This window comes from Thermobia domestica, chromosome 2, assembly GCF_964235325.1.
Source record: "Thermobia domestica chromosome 2, izTheDome1.hap1.1, whole genome shotgun sequence".
NCBI lineage: Eukaryota > Metazoa > Arthropoda > Insecta > Zygentoma > Lepismatidae > Thermobia > Thermobia domestica.
Window position 1 is genome coordinate 290,691,859 of NC_137455.1, and position 15,144 is coordinate 290,707,002.

General features: G+C 36.3%; 1 protein-coding gene across 2 annotated transcripts in view; it reads left to right on the forward strand.

Annotated features, from left to right (window-relative positions):
• The window catches only part of Zwilch (zwilch kinetochore protein), a 145,061-nt gene that overhangs the window by 44,652 nt on the left and 85,265 nt on the right, over positions 1 to 15,144 (forward strand). For both annotated transcript variants that reach the window (XM_081748870.1, XM_081748871.1), the window contains exon 5: positions 9,079 to 9,223. In XM_081748870.1, coding sequence (XP_081604996.1) covers positions 9,079 to 9,223 — 145 coding nt within the window. The remainder of the gene's footprint in view (positions 1 to 9,078; positions 9,224 to 15,144) is intronic.

The window sequence follows — 15,144 nt, forward strand, 5'->3', positions numbered from 1 at the left end:
TGTTTTAATTCTCTGTAAATGTTCAGGTTTTGATTTTTTTCTCAGATAAATAATTAAGTATCTAACAGAAAAAAAATGCCAAAAGAAGCAGTACTGTAATGATTAGAGCCCGGATTTCCATGCACAAACCAACCCCAAGATATGCACGAAAAATATCAAAAATATGCACTAAATTATGCATCAAAATTTTAACATTTGCACTGATATATATATATATATATATATATATATATATATATATATATATATATAGGGTTTTCATGAACTATACCGACAAACTGTAAGAGGTGATTCCTCACATCAAAGTAGGAGAAAAAGTTCATATGGACCTATGGCAAAAAGTGCATAGTTTCAGACCTAGAGCTGTCCAAAATCGCGAAATAGTCAAATTTCAACAGGCCCTGTTTCGAACTCCAGAAACTGTGGATGGTGGTCCTTATCAGCGTAAAGAAAGCCAAGCATACACAATCTTGATGTACTTGCAGCCTTCCATGTTAATCCTCACACGAGTATCAGGCAAGTTGCTCGCGATTCTGGTGTCAGCGCAACTACGGTGTCAAGGATTTTGAAGGCTAACACATTTCATCCATACCATATGTCCTTGCATTAAGAGCTACATGGCACTGATTTTCAAAGCAGGCTCGACTTTTGTATGTGGTCTCAAGCTCAAATGCATGCAAATGCTCGATTCTTTGACGAAATAGTATTGTGGTCTGACGAGGCTACATTTAAAAGTGATGATCAGGTAAATCGTCACAACATGCATTATTCGGCCGCCGTAAACCCACAGTGGATGCAAGAGGTTGATCAGCAACGTAGATGATCTGTGAATGTGTGGTGTGGAATCATCGGGGAAGAATAATTTTCATTTTTTTGAAGCGAGTCTTACGGGTGCTGTTTACCGTACATTTCTGCAAGACCAATTGCCCATTCTTCTCGAAGACTTCCCCTTACACATCAGGACACACATGTGCTACAAGATGGTTGCCCAGCACATTTTGAACTGACAGAGAGGAATCAGGTGAATGCAATGTTTCGTGGTCGCTGGGTAAGTAGGGGTGGACCTGTGCCCTGGCCTCCTAGGTCACTAGACTTAACATGTTTAGATTATTATCTATGGGGACGACTTCAAGAAATCGGATGCGCGGTGGCTCAGTGGTAGAGCGTTCACCTCCGGTGATTGGGGTCCCTTGTTCGATCCCAGCTCGCGCCGTGTGCACTTTGTGGTGGACAAACACCGTGCTCGTAGGTTTTCTCGGGGTTCTCCCGTTTCCTTCCTTTCTTCATTCCACCATTTCATTCATTTCATTCATTTCTCATCATCACAGTCTCCTTTAGCCTAACTGGCATAATCGTGGGACGTAAAACTTAAAGATTTCATTTCATTTTCATTTCACTTAAAGAAATCGTTTATCAATATCGTCCCACAACAAAGGACAACATGATGGAGCGCATAGTTGCTGCATGCAGGCAGATTAGTGAGGAGGAACTTATTGCGGCACAGAATCATTTCAGTTACCGTGTGCAGAAATGCATTGAGGCACAGGGCAGGCATTTCGAATATCTACTGTAAGTTGGTAAATGTGCATTGAAGTCTGAAGTCTGTGCTTTGCCTATTCTTTTCGTTTTCGTTCATCATTCGTTTGTCATTGTTTTTTTTTTTTTTTTTTTTTTTTTCACTTAAAACTAATGTACTATCTTTTGTCAAGCAACGTTGTGGCAATCATTTTCTGTACAATGAAGGACCTTTTCAGTTGGCGAAGCAGCCGTTAAACACACCAACGAATTCCGTTCCCATTTGAAAATTACAAGAACGGGGCATGTCCCCCCCCCTTACACCACGAAGGGGGGATTTCGGAATTTCGTAAATAATTTCTACGGATTCTTTGGACCCAAATTTGTGATGCAATTTTTTATTTCAACTTGATAGCATGTAGCCCTACCGTTCTCGAGAAAAAGGTAGTGTCTGGGTCGCTCTGGAACACCCTGTGTATATATATATATATATATAGTAAGAAAATAAAATTTCAATTTCCTTCATTACCGTAACACTTTCAGTACCACTGAGACATGTATGTACATTCTCAGAGGACCCGTGGTAATTGGCCGCATGTTATTGCTATGAATCCATGTTCCACTGGTAAAGAGAAGCCTGCTAAAGGTTTACAGAATTCTTATGAACATTATCAAATAGACAGTAGTGGAAGTGAACGTGGTGATAATGGAACAGATGAAAGGGAAGAACAAGGTGCTAGTGATAAAGCAGTGGTTGCGTGTACTGTCATTTGGAAAAGGATGCCGAAATGTAAAATAATTGTAATCATAAATACGACCCAACCCAACTGTTTTTCTGACAATATACGTATCATAATTGAAAATACAAGATGATCATTCATGTCACTACCATTGGGACATATAGGTCCCACGTAAAAATATCAGTAGGATACACATGTCCCACCCTTCCCACGTCGAAAAACGAAACGGCGGAAAGTGTTTTATTTATTTATTTATATGTCTATCTATCTATATCTATATATCTATATCTATATCTATATACACGTTTGAAAACAACTTGAAGTAAATATATAATAATGTTTCTCACTCCGAAAAATGACCTCTGCAATGAACTATGAACGTCTTCCTTAGGTTTTCTTCTGTAAACCCACTTCGTTTATCAGTGAGAAACGTTTTGTAGATCGGAAAGTTCCTTTGTACATCAGCAGAAGTCACTGGTACATGTGTCAAATACCGAATACGAAAGCAATCGAAAGTGAATTTACCTAGGGTTGTGAGCAACAAACTCAACGCAATTTTGAAAAAAAAAAAAAAAAAATCTGCATCTGCGTTTACAAGTGATTCAGTTCACTTTAAATATAACCTACTTTCTTGTGATATACTCTGAAATATGGTAGTATGCAGCAATAAAATTCGGAAATATGCAGTATCCTGCAAAGTTTGCGAAATATGCACTTACATGCGCTAACACATGTATCTCAAACGAATCCTTACAAGTCAATCGGAAAGAAAAAATTACTTTCCATACGTTTCTGCATTTTGCATATAAATCCGGGCTGTAGTAATGACAGTGTACTGTAATATGACTGAATACGTTAGTACGATACGTATCTTGTTACGAGAACTATTCACTACAGATTCAGAGTAGTAGTATAGGAGCGTCCATGTTTAGCAATAGAATGAAGACAGTATCAAATGAAGACAGTATAAATGCCTACTAAAACTGAAAGGCATTAACACTACTTTTTCCCGGTGAATTTTTTCTTGCTTCACATGTTTGATGTTATATTATTTATAATATTTTATTAACCATGTCCATGGCTATAGAGAAGAGCCGAAAGCTAGATACCTAATGGTTCTTCACAGAAATTTAGATGACATGGAAGTAAAACGATCAGAAAATTTCCTGAGCGTGTTATCAATCCTATGGAATATTTAACATTGATTTAAATGTAAGTATTTTTCAATGAATACTCAGTATGCGTCCTATTAAACCAATTATCTTTTACCAACAATCTATTTACATTGCCTGACTATTATAATTAAAGTAATATACTTACTTGCTACTTTTGTTTCCTCGAAAAATGAATCACATTCATAGTAGTTTCTTTATTAATTGTCTCTACAGAAACTATTTCCTTTCTTTCAATAATATTAATTTTTGGTAGTAACAATGTACATTTATGTATATTGTTGGCTTAAGATAACATTTATTATTTATTCAGTTTGTGTCAATAATGAACGCTGACAACAGAATGCAAACTGGAAAACTAAAATGCTATTGCACTTGAAAACAAAATAATTTTCAAAAATATACCAGAGAAAATTAGAAAATTGCCGGAAAAAGGATAGCTTACAATTTTTAAATAGTTATTGCTCAGTTGTATGTATGGCGAATCGAGTTGCTTCAAATTATTAATTCAGTTATTCCGGAGATTCTTTTCCGTGCCTAATGCGGTTTGATTAACCTTCACATTCTCTTATCAGAATGCTAAAGTGTTACAATGAAAGTAGTCTAGAAAAAATAAATAAAGTGGACAAATTCTTTAAACACCCAAAGAATTGCATTTTGGTCGCAGGAATGAGATGGAAGGGATAAAGAATTGAAAGTCGAATCTGTGTTGCTTGTTTAGCTGTTATTTATTTATTTATTTACTAGTTCAAATACTTATTGTTCGCACGGGGAAGAAAGTTTATAGAAAGAATACGCTCTTCCCTTTTAGAATACGCATTTCAATAAAAGTGTAATGACAATAAAATCCATAATACACACTCCCTTCTCATCTCATATCGATAGGGGGTGAACTGGCACTTAAATAGACGGTGACAACCTCCTCAGTTCGTGTCTTAGAAATGGGGATGAAAAGTTGAACCGAGAAGATCACCTTCCACTCACCATCTAGAATGAGTGGGTACGTTCACGATTATTATGCGAGAGGTAAATAATTGTACCATGACTTTATAGGAAATAACTGGAAATGACAACTCAGATATTAAATTAATATTTGATGGTTGTATTTATCATAACGAGTGTTGCAGTGTAAATGTGATGTTGCATACGGGTATCTAGAATGTTTGCCAGAAGAGCAACGCATGCCAAGCATTGAGCGATTGATCACTGTTATTGAGATCACACATACCTTGGATTGTAATATCAGTTGGTGGTCCTCTGTGGTCCTCTCCTGGGCTGGTCCTTGGATTCTAGATATTGCCAAGTTGATATCTGGGACGATGTCTCTCTGGTCAAGACGCTGCAATCATTGGTCAAAGTTGCTGAAGCTTTCTGACAAATGTCCTCTGTACCTAACTCCAAAGTTAGTTTGACGAATGTAAACGATTTGAGATTTTAGTCTCAACTACTCGGTCTAATCTGAACTTCTAAGTCGCGTATAAACTTCTCTGTCAATCAGTCCATCACTCTGTCAAGACTCTCTCTAGACTCGGTCAAGACTCCGTCAAGAGCCCTCTCGTCCTCTGGTTTTGTTCAAATCTCGTCTCCAGGAATTTGATGGTGTCAACTCACATCAAGCACGTGTGCCCTTCTTTCTTTGGAAAACAAGGTCGCTTCCGTGTGTCGCGAACAACAACTGCAATACTTGGAATGCCCTGATCTCATGATTCTAGACAATTTCTACATACCCGTGAATGTGTTTCATGTTCACAATCATTATACAATTGCAACTTGGTGAATTCTGTGAATTATTCTTACTAACACATTTTCTGAATTCAGTTCCTGCATTCGCAGACAACAAATAATGTGCTTTACTAATTTTTAAAAGCTGACAAAACAATAGTACACATTTCATGAGAATTGCATTATAAAGAATCTTGAGCTTGACATAACTTATTTTCATTGTTTTTACCTTCACTAAATAAAAATTAAAATCTTTAATAAATCCGATATATCAAAATATACATAAAATTAATCATTGAATTATGAACTCTGCTACATGAAAATACAGGCTCTGCCACAACGGCATCGGAAGTGCCACTGTTCATCGCAGCGACCACGAAAACTGGATTCGAGAAATAATATCGGCCGTTTTCGATTATTTTAACTTCCAACCCTCCCCCCACCTCTCAACCCTATACCGATGGGGGATGAACAGTGCTCCGAAAGTTACGGATTGGATACTAATATCAGTCTTTCCGATTATTTTACGTGTCACCACTTATTGTCATCACTTTTCCTCTCTCACCTCTCATGTCTAAAATCGACAATATAACATCATAAGACCGTTGGGAGGCCTAAGGTTGATAATCATGCTAAGGATCATTTTAATCGGTTATTGCGTGATAACACAAAATTATAGTTGTTTATATACAGGGTGACTCAGAATTGTTTACCACTCAAATGTTAGAAATTTATCATTCATCAAATATGAAAGAATTTACATGACGGTATCAGCCTGTTCGCGTCATGTTTAACACACAAAAACCAGCGATTGGCAATAACATTTAAAGCCTGTACACACTTTTGCGGGGAATGGACAATAGCACACTACGTAACCAAACCTTTAAATCTTTGATAGCGTGAATTTTCCTGCTACACATATGCTTTGTCAACCGGAAAATGTGTGGTCGAGATAGGCACGAACAGTAAGGGCATAATGTGGTGGTCCACCATCTTGTTGAAAATACACTTCAAGTCGGATTTGTAGTTGTAATTCATCAATGTCGTACTGCTACAGTGTTGTTCAGTACATATCAAACGTCATTGTGGGGGTATCAAAAGAATAGGGCCCAATTACTCCAGTGGCGGTCAAAGCACAATGACGTCAGATCGCATCATTGTGATTTAACCGCCGCTGCAGGATTTCCAATGCAATTATGTTACACTGATTGACAAGTCCACTTATGTGAAAAGTGGTTTCATCGCTGAATGCATTACATTTAAAGTGTCTACCTAGGTATTCTGCATTTCAGGTCAAATCTGACAACATTCCACTCTAACACGCTTTTACGCCATTGTTAAAGCTTGGACGACTTGGATGTGGTATGATCGCATCCCAAGGTCGTAATCCAAGATATTGTTTTGTGGGGAATCCCTGTTTCAAGTCTGCACTGTTTGGTTGACTTTGAAGGGTTCTGCGATAGGGCTTGCTGCACATCAGCAACGTTAAATTCACATCTTCCTGATCTTGAACGTCCTGTATTTTCTCGATGGTTGTTCACTACTAATACAGTTTCCACAATCTGTTAAACAGGTTGGTGGGTCACATGGAAATCACTGCCGAAACATTTGATGAACTACACACTTCCATCAAACTTTTTTTTTTTTTTTTTTTACTACAAAGATAATTGCCAACCGTAACCTAAAAAAATATAAATAAAAACATGGTGAGTCAAGTTGAAGAGAAACAATAAAAGCTAATCTACAGGGTGCCAGAAAGTTCCTTTACATCCAAACTAAATGCGTGTAACAGTGTAAAATGTTAAGATACTTAAGATTAGAACCTCCCATCCTGATCAGTAAAATGGTAACAGTACTTCTCACGTGATTGCCACGTGACTGCCCACGGAAGGAAGACGTTAAAATCTGTGCGTTAACCGGTTCATTGTCTCGCCTTTCCGTGTTTGGTGAACAACAATGGCAGATGCCAGTAATTTCACTTTGAAGGGGCACTTAGTGGCAAATGTGTGGGTCCTGGACCGAAGCATAACTACAAAAATATGCCGCGGGTGATGAATAGATTGTGTCAACGGTTCGGTAAGAATTCACCAAGTCGTCAGATTTTGATGACTTGGGAGAAAGATTTTCTCTTGGAAAGTGTTTTGGATGCCCCTCGTTCTGGTCGTCCATAATTCGAATGGGAACGTGCGCAGAAGTTAGTGCGACAGTTATGCGTTCATCCTGCATGTCGACCAGAAAGCGTTCTGCAGAACTTGGAATTGCAAGGAGCACAATGCACAATGGACTTACGCGTGCACGCATTCCAGTCAATAGCCATCAATGAACTAACCGACGATGACTTAAACGGCCGGAGAAAGCATGCAGGATCTTGTTGGAGGCCTTCCCCACCCACCATTTCTGCTCGGAAGTGCGTTCTTTTCTCTGGTGAATGTGCTTTTTTTATCGGAGTTCGCGGGAAAGGAACGTTTTCATATGGGCAAAGGAAAGTTTTTGTAATCAAGAAATTGAGAATAATCCTCCGTACGTCATGCTTTGGGCGGGAATGACTGAATCACATATCTTTTGCTCGTACTTCTTTGAGAGTTCCGTGACCCAGGTTACTTATCTGGAAATGTTGAATGACTGGGTTCTTCCACAGTTGCAGAATCTGAGCATCAACAACACGGTTGTTTACCAACACGATGAAGCTCTGCTCCACTTCGCACCTCTTCGTGAACGTCTGAACGCGCTGATGAATAGGAGTAGGTCCCCAAATTCACCAGCCCATTATCCTTGGCTGCCTTGAAGTCTGGGCCTTATGACACCAGACATTGCCCTGTGGGGTATCATCAAATCACACTCAGGAAGAAGTACGTGGACAGTGATGCTTTGTGGGCAAGAGCTTTCCAGTTTGTGATGCCGCAACTGCTAATGTGAATGAATAGGAGGACATGGAGGTGTATCAAACTGTGCAGGAAAAATGAAGGCGCACATATGAACGTTTTGGACACATAATATTATTAATGTAAAGATGAAAGAAGTGCAGATGTAAAAAGACTCTGACCAACCTATATAAAAACAGTAAAAACAGGGTGAGTCAAGTAGGAGATATAAACAATAGAATCTAATGGATGACAAAAATTCCATATAATACATGTTTGGTGTATGCTTAGTAAGCAGATATTTATATCATTTAAGTGATGACATAATTTTGACCCCTCCGCCTGTATATAGATTTTAAAGCAAAATCAATATATTTATGTTTTTATGTCTTGGAATTATTTCTTCTACTTTTTTTCTTTTTTTCTTTTCTTTTCTTTTCTTTCTTTTTTTCAAATTATTGACAAAGTTTTTGTCCAGTTATTTCAACCAGTTATCCTACATTAATTCAACCAGTTACATTAAAACAGTTCGATCTCAGTATAATTGCTACTTTCTATTTTGTATGTAATATAACTTATTTTTCTTCGGAATAACGTTCCAAGACTGGAGCGAACGAGGCATTTGCGCCGGATGGCACACTTCAAGGAGCGCCACAATAAAGAACGTTTAACATTTACATGAATTTTATTACTCAGTCCACTAAATAGTAGTACTATGGCTAATACTCTACGAAAACATTAATTAGTACTGTAGTAATGTTTTTCGTGCATTGTATGTTATTTTAAGCATTTTATCTAGTTACTTCCACACGAAGCTTGATCATAAAATTTCTTTAACAAGAATAGCCTTCAGTTCTTGACGGGGCAAACATTTGCTTTCAAATACTCACAGTACCAACCGATTTAGCAGGTAAATTTCACTGGAAGGCTGCTGATAGATTGATTTGGGTATATGACTTTGAGTATATCTTTTTGTACTTGGGACTCTATATTCTTCAACTATGTTAGATTCTATTATTGTCTATATTCTCCAATTATGTTCGATTATATTATTGTATTTATTTTTAGAGGATCTAGACCTGACTGGCTCACCTTTAAAATGCCCTTTTACCCTGGACAGTGAGGATGAACTGGAGAGCTTGGAGTCACCTCAAGTTTTCAAATGTAGAAGACAGGAGAAACGATATTCTCCTTTAAATATTGTAGAAGCAAGGTAATGGTTTCTTGTTTGAGATTTTATACGAAACAAAATTAAATAAAATATTTTGTAGAAATATGTCCGAACTTCAGCAGGTAATTTCTCTACGCATGAATGATCGTGTCTCCAGATCCGGATCCAGGATTCTCTGTGGGGGGTGCACCAATAACTACCAGTACATTTGAATTAAATTTGAGTTTTTATTATTATTATTATTATTTTTTATGCCTTTAGGCATCTGTGATGTGAATTCCTTTGGATGCATCTGTGTCTGCTCTCGATGAATTCTTTTCCTTCGACCTTCAGAAAATTGACTTAAACTATTGAACGATATTATGTATATTGATGTAGAATTTTTTGTTGCTTGTCCTTAGAGAATCACTTACTGAAGTTTGAACATATCTTAGCGTACTACCTGTATAAGATAAACATATAAAATATTCATAAACCCTTTACATAACGAGAAAATTGTTAGTGTTCTTGGCAAGTGACAGTTATATTCTAGGCTAACATTATTTGGGTGAGAAAAATGTTAAAACACATATATTTTCCAATAATGTTTAAAATTTACTATGGACATTAAAATTGCTGTAAATAAATAGATTCTCTCACCTAGTTTTGATATTTTTTGTTTGAAATTTAGCATTCCTTTTCAGCACTGTTGCTGTATGAAATACGGGTTGGATTCGAATCATATAAGTTCACATCGGGAATTGAAAACGAGAACATGATTCAGTCCACTTTTGATATTCTTCCTATTTTTCAATTGATGAAAATGAAACAAGTGTTCAATGAAACTATTAACTTGGTCATTTGCCCAACTCCCCAGGTTAATATATATAACCCAGTCTCTTAGTTCAAGTCTAGCTTCAGAATCGGTTTAAAATGCTATCATGTATTTATCAAGAGATCAGCACCGGAACAGAATGCCATTGGGGGGGTGGGGGGGGTGGAAATCATGCGTAATGAATTTTTTGCCTTCGATCAAATTCTCTGTAACAGTGTAAAATCTATTATACAAAAATGAAAAGGATCTTGTTTATTGTCGTATCAGAAAGAAATGGCTAAAACATTTTAAATGAATTTTTGAATGTGGTTATCACGTACCTTGATCTGAATTTTTATCACGTTACTTTGATTGAAATGCGTATTCCAAGGGGAGAGTAGATGGTCAAAGTCTATGCGAAAAATTGAGTGTATCTAATCCTGTAAGTCAGAAAGATAACTCTGTTTATATGCTCCTCATTAAAAATAAGCGGATCCGTGTCTCGGTGTTTTTGAAAGTTCCCGTTTTAAGAGGGTAGGGGGCATTGTCAATTATTTCTTTCTCTACATTGAAAGCGATGTTGCCTGATGTTTCTGATTGCATCATGGGATAACAGTTGAGCAGTTTGAAATGAATTTTTTAACATACTATCTACCTTGAGCTAGGTTGTTACCATATTACTTTGATTCAAGGGCGCATCCTAGGGTGGCAGAGGGGGATCAAAATTTATGTAAAAACATACAGTGTGTCACGAGCCCACCAAGTTAGCAAGATGAAACTCTGTATATAAATTCCTAATTAAAAGTAAGTGAACACATGTTCCAGTGTTTTTAAAAATTTTGATTTTAAGGGGGGCATTTTCTATGATTCCTTTCGTCGCATTGAAAACGTTGTTTCCTGTTATTTGTGATCACATCACGAGGAAATGATTGAACAATTTGAAATAGATTTTGGAACGTAGTTAGTACCCATCTTGAGATGGGTTTTTAGTACGTTACTTTGATTAAAGGGTACATCCTAATGAAAGTAGAGAGGGTTCAAAATTTCAACCAAAACTCCAGTATGTCATGAAACCGTCAAGTTAGGAAGATAAAACTCTGTATATAATCTCCTCATTAAGAATAAGGAAACACGTCTCTCGCCGTTTTTGAACATTTCCGTTTTAAGGGTAATTTCTTAGCTAACTTTTAAATTGACTTTGACTGTTGCTTGTGATTGAGTCTCGGAGGAAGGTTGAACAGTTTGAGATAAGTTTTTGAACATAGTACCTACCTTGAGCTAGGTTTTTATCATGTAACTTTGATTAAAGGGAGTATCCTAAGAGAGGAGGGGTTCAAATTTTATGCCAAAAATAGAATACCTTAGAAGTTTTTTATTATTGCGCTTTAATTAATATGCGTATCCTAAAGGGGGAGAGGAGGGTCAAAAGAACGGTCATTTCAGCTAGTATGGAATAAAATACATTGCTACTACATACTGTTTATTTTTATAGTACATACTCGGTGTTAGTACAGATAAATAATAAAATATCTTTCTCCATGTGTCAGTTAATTACAAATGGAAAAGGCTTCACGTAAAAGAGGAACTTATTAAAGATATGCGTCTATCTTCTCAACACTAACTGCAATCAGTCGTGAAACTCCCAAATTCTTCTCGCGAATCTTATGGTGTGTGTGGCGTATATCTGTAGTACAATTATATTACTACGTTACAAAGACCCTTTAATCATAAAATATATTGTAAGAAAGCAAATTTGGAATTGAAAATGAGAAATAAAAACAACAACAACAACAACAAAATTACAACATTTCAGTTTTTTTTTTCCCAGAAAGATTTTTTATTTAAAAAAGCACCTACTTAATAAAGCTGTTTTTTATCTCTGGCTCTTGAACTTGAGGCGCTCTCCCAATATATGAGGGAAACTAAAGGAACCTTCAGTCAGAGTAGGTGGCTCAGGGATTTGAATCCTAATTGTAGTAGGGGATTTTATTCCTATTCTATATTATATACAATACTCACCTCTTTGTTACTGTACAAAATTGTGTACTTCGTTCTTTCTAGAAATCGAAATATGAGCGAATGTCAATGGTGCAAAGTATGTCCCACAAAATGCGAATGGGTCTTAACGGATTACTTTTTTTTTTTTTTTTTTTTTTTTTTTTAATATCTCACGCTTATGCACCCAGGCCAAGGGAGACGTTGATAATAATGAGATGGATGATAATGGTGGAGGCAACAGGAGAACCCCGAGGAAACCCATTCACACGGTGTTTGACCACCACAAAGCTCACTTGGCGAGAGCTGGGATCAAACCAGGAACCCGCGATAGAGTTGACCCGCCATAGTCCCACAACGGAATTCCATATTTTCATGTGTATAATTGAACATGAATGCTTGAATAGTATTTTAAGTACGAATGTGGCCTTAAGTATAGGTACAAAATTTAATAAAACCTAATTTTGTCCAATTTTACCTAATAAAGCCCACTAAGATTTTTTTTCTTTTTTATTAAAGTGCGTTTTTCACAACCCTGGCCTAACTTACCTTCATTTTTGGAATACTCAGATTTTCTCCATAAGCCATGGATTACTCATTGAACTGTAAATTTGCCATCTATCTATCTTTAAACTTGTTCGTAATAAAGTAACATTATTTCGATCCTGTTAATGTTAAAACCATCTCTTGATGCTGGACATCTAACTGAATATTCGACAGCATTTGTGATCTTCATTTCTTAGAATCTCTTTCAGAGGATCTATGTTGTTTAACAAGATCATTAAACTCAATGGAAAAAGGAGGAAAACTTGCTCATGAAAAGTAATTTTTCCCAGAAAAGTACAGAAGGTGATAATACGATTTATTGGTATTAATTTCTATTGCCGGCAGCTGTTTAAATGGGTCGGCGCCGTTAAGCCGTCTAATTCATGTTCCACATTGCAGAACATTTGGTTATCCAATTCAGACGTATTTACTGAAGCATAGATTTCTTTTATTTCCTCCACGTGTTTGATATTTATAACAAATGACGGTGATCGAATTCATGTTACAACATGTAAAACAGAAAAAAAGGAAACAGCACAACTTATTTGATCTTGAGGCTTCCTGATCAAAAATTCAGTAACTTATTGTTCGTAAATCCACAACTAAGAGCGTTTTTGAGATCGCTTTTTTAAGCATTGCTAATTGGAGAGGTGAGACAACATGAGAGTATATATATTTTCTTCTTGCTATTATTACTATTTACCAGTGTGCGAATTAGATAACCTATATTGGGGGGGGAAATAAAATTAGGCCACAGGACATAGTCTGAAGGTTCAAATTTCAAAATGAGACAATAAATGCCTTACCCCCCATATATATATATATATATATATATATATATATATATATATATATATATATATATATATATATATATATATATATATATATATATATATATATGTGTGTGTGTGTGTGTGTGTGTATGTGTGTGTGTGTGTGTGTGAGTGAGTGAGTGAGTGAGTGAGTGTGAGTGTGAGAGAGAGAGAGACATCTGTAATAAATAAGAGATTTATTAATTTAATAAATCTACCGACAATAACTATGCACATATATATTGTCTGACATACACACACCCCACTAAACCTTTCTGAACGTGTTTTAATGTTGTACTCACTCTTGTCCCCGTAGCTCTCTAAGGTTTATTTAGTTAATAATTTGGCTCGAGCGATAGCGATGATCACAAGCATATGTTAATTTTTCCACTCATATTGAAAGCTTCCACTTTGTATTAATACATACAGGTTGCGAAAAGAAACCTACTTCAGTCTTGTGAAAACCACTAAAATTATCAGTTAAACCGGACTTTTTTTTTTTTTTTTTTTTTTTTTTTAAAGAAAATCTAGATATTAGCCTATCAAATAAGAAATGGATTGTTGCTGGTCCCGATTTCTCACATCAAGGTCAAATCGAAGGCCAAATATTTAAAATCTCTCAATTCAAATTTCGAGCTTGTGCTTCTACTTCCCGCTAAAGCTGTGCTCATCACGACTTTTTTTCTCCAAATATCGATTCCGTGATGGGCACGGAAAGTCAACACTTAAAAATTACTTTACTGTTAGGTTGAAGATTAGTTGATTCACTATGGGCTACGTTATTCAAATAAAGTAAAACATTACACTGAAGTTTTTCAGACAACATTAATTGCGTGGACAGCAAACTGTACAGCGAAAAGATGAAAAAATGAAGGGTTAACTTTAAAAAAAAAAAAAAAACGCTCCAGTTGAAATGCTTATACAGACACGGACAATGACACGGAGAACCAGTCGTATTAACAAATGCTGAAACAAATCTTGAATTATTCGCTTATTCACCTAAAAATCACCTTCATTAACATGTCTGCTCACTAGGAGCGTATCCCCCAGCGTGTACTTTACATTTACTTACGAGAGAATACCTATATCTCAGATTTTGAGTACAGTTTCAAAAGTTCATTTCCGTAAACTGTAAAAGCAGTGATTACTATGCTAATTATCACAAATTAAATGCAACTTTTGAGTTGCATACACACAATCTACTAGGGAATGAAGACCATGTGCTAACAATGAGTACACTGGAAAATGAAATAACATGTTATAACAAAAATTAAAATAAGATGATAATCGATACAAATATAGAGGATGAATATGACATATCCGAACTTCGCCAAATATGGTAGAAGAAGCTATTTGTTTACTTCTTCTTGGCCAACCGCTAAGAACTTTTATAAATCTATATGTGGCTTTGTTATACGCAATTAGTACATTCAAATTCACAAACGATGACGAACTGAAGGGTACGAAGGTACAGTTGCAAGTAACAACCGTAGTCATAATAATATAGTTCTACTAAACAACGTTGAAAATAGTGGGTAATTAGGTGGTAAGTAGAAATGACCAAAACTGAACATTTTACATCGATCATTTCGAAATACAGCTAGAAGATTAAATTTACAAGAAATAACAAAAATCAGTGAAATTTGGAGTTATACTAAGCATAGTTTGAGGGGGAAAGCGAGCATCCCCGGTGGGGATACTTCACCTGACTTCTTTGGGGGGGAAGAAATGTGATTGAGGGGGAAAATCCCCCTCATCCCCCCCGGTAATTCGCACCCTGCTATTTACTGTTATTGTTATATATTTATTTTCAT